This window comes from Crocuta crocuta, unplaced genomic scaffold, assembly GCF_008692635.1.
Source record: "Crocuta crocuta isolate KB4526 unplaced genomic scaffold, BGI_CrCroc_1.0 scaffold653, whole genome shotgun sequence".
NCBI lineage: Eukaryota > Metazoa > Chordata > Mammalia > Carnivora > Hyaenidae > Crocuta > Crocuta crocuta.
The window spans coordinates 901192-909643 of NW_027527134.1; the positions used below are offsets into that span (position 1 = coordinate 901192).

The 8452-nt window shown below is 67.4% G+C and overlaps 1 protein-coding gene across 1 annotated transcript in view; it reads left to right on the forward strand.

Moving 5' to 3' along the window:
- The window catches only part of SLC67A1 (solute carrier family 67 member 1), a 16903-nt gene that overhangs the window by 3529 nt on the left and 4922 nt on the right, over positions 1-8452 (forward strand). The window contains exons 3-5 of the mRNA XM_077756399.1: positions 6345-6457; positions 6869-6976; positions 7721-7821. Of these exons, the coding sequence (XP_077612525.1) occupies positions 6345-6457; positions 6869-6976; positions 7721-7821 (322 nt within the window). The remainder of the gene's footprint in view (positions 1-6344; positions 6458-6868; positions 6977-7720; positions 7822-8452) is intronic.

The following is an 8452-nucleotide window of genomic DNA, read 5'->3' on the forward strand; positions in this document are numbered from 1 at the left end:
CTGCCCTCGGCAGTCCCGCAGGGGCTGGGGCGGCGCGGAGGGCACCAGGAGGTCCCGGTCTAGGGGGCCGCGCGGCTGGCCGGGGTCCCATGGAAACCAGGCTGGACGCGAAGAAGTTGGACCGCAGGCCCTGGGGGCGGGTCCCCGGATGACCCGCGGGAGCCCTGCGGTGGGGGCGGGGCTTCGGGCGGCCGGATCCCAGCTTCCGGAGGGCGCAGGCGGCCTGTGGGCGGTTCTGTCGCCTGGGGGAAGACAGTGACCCTGAGCCCAGGACAGCCAGCCCGGTGGAGGCCCTGCAGGGCAAGGGGGGGAGTCGCACTTCCGCTGCCCCGCCCTATTCCTCCTCCCTCTCCCCAGCCGCCCAACACCCGCTCGAAATCGGCTGCTTTCACAGGAGTGGACCTTGCTCCTTGCCTTCATCCGACCCAAGTCTTTGCTTTTGGTCTGGAATGTGTGCCCAGCTGTGGGTGGAGGCCCCGTGCCAGCTGGGGACCCGCCCCGTTCAGGCCTCGGGGAGTTGCCCTGGGGCCCCATTCAGGACGGGAGTCTTCCTGGAGTCTGAAATCACACACACGCACACACACGCACACACGCACACACACACACACAGGCACCTCTGTGGACAGCATGCCTTCCAATCTCGAATGACCCCGTGCTGGCCCTGGGCCTCCCCCCGCCCCCCACCGCCCGTGCCTCTACCCAGCAGCGGTAGATGCAGCTGGTGACGGCTGGTCCCCAGGGAGGGTCCCGTGCCGGTTCCACCAGCACCCCTCCTCCCCAGGGTTCTCATCAGTCTGGGGTGCAGACGTCTGCCTCCACCAAGCACCTCAGCCAGGAGGCTGCAGTGAGGACAGAAGTCCTTCCATCCGCTTCCTCACCAGTATTTACTGAGCAGCCACTAGGTGCCCTGGGATTCCAGCTTCTGGGACACGGCGGTGGATAGGCCAGGCCGGGTCCTCGGATGAAATGGGAACGATAGGTGTTTCTAAAGCATCAGGGTGAACAGCACGGTGTGAGAAGTAACACAGCACGGTTGGGGGCCAGACAGACGGGTGGCCACCAGGGTGTCACCTGCAGGAGATGGGGGGGCAGGATGTCTGGGGAGGCTGGTGTGGCTGGAGTTGGGGAGCAGGGAGCACACGGAGCAGAGGTGGGCAGGGGGCAGGGTCGGCCTCGGATTTGCTGATGGCTGGGACGTAGGTGTGACCTCAAGGCCACGCCTGAACTCTGGGGCTGGCCTTGGGAAGCCATGAACTTGCTGAGATCTGAGCACTGGGTTGTGCCAGTGGGGCGGGTCTCCACTGGGCTGAGCGTGGTGTCCGTTAGGCACTCCAGGCGGCTACGGATGGACAGACAGCTGAGTGAGGGCATCCGTGGTTGGACAGAGCAGGGCTGTGGCCTCGCGTGGGTGGTTTTCAAGCCCGAGGGACGGGTTTAGGTCCAGCCCTGAGCCCCGAACTAGCATTCATATTAGAAGCAGGGGTCGAGGAGGAGGCACAGTGAGGGCAAGAAGGGAACAAGACCCAGGAGAACACTCGGGAAGCCGAGAGTGTGTGCAGGTCAAGGAGGGGAGGACCCCCCGCGCCTAGAGAGGCGGCCATGACCACGGGTTCTACCTGCACGCGAACATGAGCTGTTGGGGCGGATGGGAGCCTCAGCCGCTAGAAGATCGGAGAGAAAGAGGGTCGGGAGGGCGTAAGGGGGGGGCGTCAGGGCATAAAGAGGTTGCGGGAGAGGGAGAGGCAGGCCAGGGAGGAGCCTCCCCGCCCCCACGCTGCCCCACCTACCTGGACTCAACATCCCAGCCACCTGTTACCATGGTCACCTTGACAGGTGTTCTCGCCTGTGAAACGGGCCACCCGCGCTTGCTCCGGGGTGTGTGAGCTGTCTCAGTGCCCAGGACTTCCCCACACCCGCCCCCCACATCCCGCTTTGCCATCACCTTCATTCTCCATCTCAGCAGCTGACCCAGAAGACACCACTCACCGCCCTCTGCCCTGAGCTGCCCCCAAGATTGCACACACCCCTGCCCTCATGTTCCAGAAATATCCATTTACTTCCCTGCCTTCTTTCATCCCAAGATCGGAGGTGATTTATAGCCCCCGTGCGTCCTCTGATGGGTGGGAAAACGGAGGCTCCAGGGAGAGCGAGTGTCCCCTGTCCAAGGCTCAGGGGAAGTGGGTTCCTGGGCCACAATGCCCCGAAGCACGTTGTGAGGGCCCCCTGGCTGCCATCTTCCTGCCCCCCGTGCCACCCCAAAAGGCATCCACAGTGCCCCCCCACCTCCGGGAGCTGGCAGGGACAGAGGAAGTGGCCTTGGGCACTGGTAGAACTGGTTTGGGCTCAGCCTGGAGCCCCGGCTGGGAGGCCTGGCTCTTGCCCAGGGCCCAGGCCCTGAGTCACCTAGCAGGTGGGGGCCGCTCTGTGACTCACGGCCCTGAGCCCAGCACCTCACAGCCCGGGGAGGCCTCCGTCACACCCTTCCCACAAGTGCGCTGTGCGCCTCAGCGGTAGGCAGCACCAACCCGATTAGCCCACCTGAGTCAGGGCCCGGGGGGTGGGGCCCGGGGATCCCCAGAAAGGGTGACCACCCGTCGGATGTCGAGCCAGCCCCCAGGCCTGAACGTTGGACTCAGGGTGGGCAGGCTTCCCCTGCTGAGTGACCAGGGGCCGGTCCACACGCAGTCACAGGCCTGGCCTGGGCTCTGGCGCCTGGAAGGGGTCGGGATTTGGACAGGTGCCGTGGAGGGAGGGGAGGATTCAGGCCTGGCTGGGAGGCTGGGCCAGCTTCCAGCCACAGACCCTGGAGGTCAGGCAAACTGACGAGGTGTCAACGGACTCATTGTCACTGGCGCCCTTCCCGGGTGCTAACTCAGGAGGAGGCCTCTCTGGCCCCAGAGCCAGCTTTGCCCAGTGAGCACCAGTGACTCCGAGGGGATTTACTACCCTCCTTTCCTGGGGCCCCAAAGACCGGGGACTGTGCTCAACCTTTGGTCTGGCCCGGGAGTAGGAAGCCCTTATCCTGCTCACAGAGGGTTTCCGCCCCCGCGACACGGTCGCTTCCCCTGGAAGTTAATGAGTAAACACTCAGGGCTGCCCTGAATGGCTCTGGGACAGGAGTGACTCGTGGGCCAGACAGGCGGCCTGCCCCGCTCGGTGCTCACGATGGCTCATGGAGGTTGTGCAGGGCCGGCCTGGCGTGCGGCCTCCCCACCTCGGGGGGACACGGAGACCTGACTGAAAGACCCTGGGTGCTCCCAGCATGGGGAAGTACACACACAGGGCCCAACCGGCCGAGAGTAAGCTCAGCTTAGACCCGAGAGGTGAGAGAGAAGGCAGCTCTTGAAGGTGTGGCTGGAATATACAGTGTTCCAGGCAAGGGGGGGGGGGGCTGTGCAAAGGCCCTGGGGCAGGAAGGAGCTTGGAGCTTGCTTGGAGGCCTGCTTGGTTGGGACTGGAGGGATCAGGTGCTCAGGGAACACAGAGGGCTGCAAGATGTGAGGCCAGACAAGGCTTTTCGGCCTATGTTCTGGGATCTAGAAGCCAGCGGGAGGCTGAGTCAGGAGTGGCCCCAGAAAGACTTCCATTTTCAGACGTGGTTCTCACCACAGCGTGGTGAGATGCGAGGAGAGCGGGGTGACTCCTCACCCCAAGCCCCAGGTGGGATGCCAGTGACTCTGGGGACCCTCACGGCCGGGGGCGCCCCCAGCCTGCTGTCCAGGCTGGACAGGAGAGGGGGAGCCACCCAGGAGGCCCTGCGTCCCCTGGGGCAGGGGAGCCACAGAGCGGCGGGGGGGGNTGAGAGGTCGCGCTTGCAGCCCGCACCGTGTAACCAGCGTGGGCAGCCAGCCATGATGCACGGGGGCCGGGGGCTGGGCTCCGGGACGGCCCGCTGGCCTCCGGGGACCCGTGCGGCCCTTGGGGGAGGGGGACAGGGTGTCCCTGGGAGGGTGAACCTCATTTGCATCCGAGGAAAGGAAGTCACCCAGCAAGGTCACCACAGGGAAGGGCAAAAAGACAAAAGGCTGGGCGCCCCGGGTCTGCCCGGGTCCTGCCCTGGCCTCGTCCCTCCAGCCTCCTGGCCGTCCATCCAACCGAAAACAGAAAGGGGCGGAAGGACAGAGTTGCCGCGTGACGCCCTCCCTCGTGCTCGACACCCGACTTGTAACTCGGCTCCAAGGAGCCCACAGCAACCGGCCGCAGCCGCCCCGCGTGACCCAGCAGAGCGAGCGGAGGCCCCAGCGGGGAAGCTGACTCCGCCTGGTGCTCAGGGCGTGCTGACCCGAAGGTCCTGGGGAGGGCACCTCCTCCGGGAGGGCAGCGAGGGCTGGGGGCCCCTCCACGCATGAAGTCTTTTTGGCATTTTGTCCTGGGGGAGCTGGAAGGGGCTCTGGGGGAGGGGGGAGGGCACTCGCTCCCCCCGACGCCCCCCGGGAAGCTGTGGCCCCCCGACTCCCTCCGGGGTCCCCGGGGCCCCTGTCCTTCCTTCGGGTTAGCACGCCGGGGGGCGGGGAGAGCCCACCAGAAGGGGCCTGGCTCCTTGCCACCCAGCCTGCGCTTCTCACCAGCCTCCCAAAATAGCCATCTAAGTGGCTGCCTCTGCTCCCACGAATTTCCGGGGCATCTGGCAAAGAAAGCAAGTTCTGTCCCTGCCCGCCAGGCCCCGCGCGGTGACGTCTTCCCCGGGGTCTGAGCGCAGGCCTCTGACCTCGGGCCTGTCTGTCCGTGGGAAGGCCCGTTCATTTGGAAGCCTGAGCGCCCGCCGGCCCGGACGCGGGCCGGTGGGGGAGGGGAGGGTCAGCCGCAGGTGCGGGCTGAGCGCTGACCAGCTGTGTGCACCTGGGCGGCCCCGCCCCCACCGGCCTCGCTGACCCCACGGGGACACAGGGCCCTGCCTGCCTGGGGCTTCCCTGTGTGCGAGCGCGAGTGTGTGCATGTGTGCACACCTGCAGCTGTGGGGGAGGGGCGGGGGCACTCCGGGCAGGGCCAAGGGCGGCTGGTGGCTGGCCTTGCTCGGAGACGCAGGGGACACTGACGCCCCACTGGTTCCGCGCTGCGCGGCCCTGCACGGGGGCCCCGCTGAGGGTGGGGCAGGGCTGCGTGCGTGTCAACAGCGCTCACCTGCTCCGCGGTCTCGGCGCAGGGTCCCGCCCAGGCCCACTCGTCCTCGGGGTCAGTGCGCCCGGGGAGGACCACCCGGGCCCAGGGAGAGGGGGTCCTGTAGGTGGGTCGGAGCTTCTGCTGCCCTGAGGGGAAGGGCTCCCTGCGCCAGCCTGGAAGGTTCCGGCTCAGGCTCAGCATGAGGTCCCCACGTGTTCCTGCCTCTCCCCCCGACCCCGGGGGGAGGAAACGGTGCTGGTCAGGAGGGCTGGCCCCCTGTGCCCGTGTGGTCAGGTGACATGGCCTGGCCGTGCCTTCCAGACAGGTCACGACCCGAGTTTCCACGTGGTGACTCACAGCTCGGAAGGGTTTTCTCCGGAACTGAGGGGCCCACCTGAGTCTGGGTCCTGGGTCTGGGCGGGCAGGAGGGGGGCGTCCTGAGGGGGGCAGGGCTCTCCCCAGGAGGGAAGGGGGGCAGGCATGACGGTCCCCATGACACGGCTGAGGCTGTGGGGGGTCCCCCTTCCATGCAGGTGGGGCCGAGAGGCAGAGCCGAGCCCCCTGACCGCCCCTGCACCTCGGGGTCACCGGCACCCCCTCCTGGTGCCCCGTCCCCATTGCCACCTGGTGTCTCCCCATCAGCCCCAAAGGCCAGAGAGGCGTCACCTAAAGGAAGTGTCGAGCCACCCCCACCCCAGGAGGCCCGTCCAGCTGGCAGGGCCCTTCCTCTGGGAACCCAGTTTGCTCCTCCGTAAAATGGGTAGACCCCGGGAGCCACCCACTCTGTCCAGGGCTGTGCAGGGAGCTCCCGGCGTTGGAAGACACGGCCTGGAGCTGAGGCACAGCCCCCCAGGGTCTGATGCCCCTGCCCCGCTGGGGGCCTCCCCGTCCCTGGTGCCCCCTGGGAGAGCCCGCCGCAGCCCGCCAGGGCTCACCCCCCGCTCGTGCCATCGCCCGCGCTCAGGGGCCCAGGCCCACGTGCTGTGGCTGCCGAGAGCCGCAGCTGTGGCGTCACCGTAGGGCATGGTGACAGCTTCGTCTGCTCCTTCGTTGTGTCCCCTAATGAATATGCTCCGAGGGTCCCGCCCCTCCCTCCAGCTCACAGGCAGTGGGGATGTGGCTGGTGGGGTTTGAGCGGTTCCCAGCGGTGGGGACCTCACTGTGGCTGACGGGCCGGTCAGGGCTGCGTGGGGCGCCCGCACCCGGGTCCCAAGCCGTGTGTGACCACTACTGCCCCCCCCCAGGATGCAGTGTCCAGCGTCTGTGGCACTTGTGGCCAACCTCGTGGGAGCCGTCCTCAGCCTCACCTGTATCCCTGTCAGCACTAAAGGGGCTCGTGCCGCGGCTGCCCCCCCAGGTAGGCCCCCCTGGGACCCCGCCACTGAGCTGCCCCGGAGTACCGGGCGTCCCCTGGCTGAGCCCAGCTGGGTACGAGCCACTCCCGGGTCACGTGGGCTGGGGGAGTGAGAGCCAGGCCAGGTCTCTCGTGCTTCCTGAGCGCCTCCCAGAATTCAGGGGCTGCAGGGTCGGTGGGGGCTGAGGGCACAGCCCTAGCTGCCCGGTGCCCCCAGAGGGGCCAGCAGGGGGGGTGGGCTGGGAGCTGTCGGCCAGAGGGAGGAGCGGCTGCTGAGGGCAGGTGTCGGCATGGGTGCGGGATGCCAGGCTCAAGAGAGGAGCCTCCCGCGGCCCCTGCAGCCCGGCCAAGACCCAGTCAGGGGGCTGGGGATGGGCTATGCGACGGCGTGACCGGCCTCTCCGGGCCCCCCAGGCAGACCCCAGGCCAACGTGTTTGACCTGAAGGCCATCACCCACCTGCTGCTGCAATCCGGGGTCTGGCCCGTGTTCCTCATCAAGGTGGCATCCGGCCTCCCCTTCGGTGAGTGCGGGACCTGGCGCCACTGAGCGCCTCCGCCCCGCGGTCAGGGCACCCCCTTCTCCACCCTGTGTCCCGGGCCGTGCTCTCCCTGTGCTGTTGCCCGTCACACGTGTCCCAGGGAAAGGAACGGCCCCCTGGTTCCTGCTGAGTGGCTGCAGGGGGGGGCAGGGAGAAGGCGACAGCCATGCCCCCTTCCCTCCAGCCGCCCAGGGTCGGGTCCCCCCCACACACAGTCCGAAGCGCCCTGTGGTTGGCAAGTCCTCCAGGGTGGGTCCCAGGTGACCCCGCAGTGGCGTCCGGCAGCCCCCGTCTGGGCTCCTCTCCTTGGGGAGCAGCACAGAGGACGGATTAGTGAGGCGCTCAAGGGCTAATCCCCCACCCGTAGAGGGTTCTCGCCCTTGCAAAACTGGGCTACACATCTCAGGGTCAGGGTCCGTGGGGCTGAAGCCGCGTGGGGGGCCTGCCTGGCTGGCACCTGCAGTCTTGGGACCAGGCAGGCTCTTCTGGGACACCGTGACATGACCCGAGTGACCGACTTCATGGGGGCCACCAGAGGATCCAGCGTCAAATTTTCCCATGTGGCCAGCCCTGGGCCCCCACCTCCCGCCGGCCTTCACACAGGACGCCGTGGGCTCAGGGCCCGCCATGGGGGAGCTTCCAGCACCTTCGGGCGCCAGAGATCCACCCAATCTCCAGGAGGCGGCCAGGGCGCCACAGTCACCTGCCTCCCCTCCCCGCCCCCAGGGCTCTTTATGGTCATGTTCCCCATCATCTCCATGGACTTCTTCCAGCTGGACGCCGCCCAGGCCGGCTACCTCATGTCCTTCTTCGGGATTCTTCAGATGGTGAGTGGGTGCCGGGCGCGCAGGGCTGCGGTCTGCCAGCCTCGGTTTCGCCTGCGTCACTGTTCCGTACGGTTAGCTTCCGGCTGCCCTCCCGCCGCGGGACTGTGCCCTCCCCTCCCTGCTCCAGGCAGCCACCGAAGGGCCTGCGCCCGGCTTGCAGCCCCGTCTGCCCCGGAGGGGGGAGGGGGAGGCTGGCACCCAGGGGAGGTGCCCGTCTGCAAGCATGCGTGGGCCCGCGGTCCTCCGAGCGAGCAGCTGGGCGCTCCTCGGCAGAAGGACGGGGCGGCAGAGAGCCCGGTGGCCGCGTGCAGCTCCTCAAGCTCTCGGAGCCTCTGTCGCCTTGACCATCGAGTGAGGCAAAGCACCGTGACCCTTGTGGGGTCGTTTGGTGGATCGAGTGAGCTAAGGTGGCACAGAGCTTAGCCGGGGCCGGGCAGGGACGCCTGAGGGTTCAGCCAGATAAGCGTCCAACTTCAGCTCAGGTCGTGATCTCATGGTTTGTGAGTTCGAGCCCCGCGTCGGGCTCTGTGCTGACAACTCAGAGCTGGAACCTGCTTCCAATTCTGTGTCTCCCTCTCTCTCTCTCTGTCCCCCCACTTCCCACTGACATTCTGTCTCTCTCTTCCTTCGA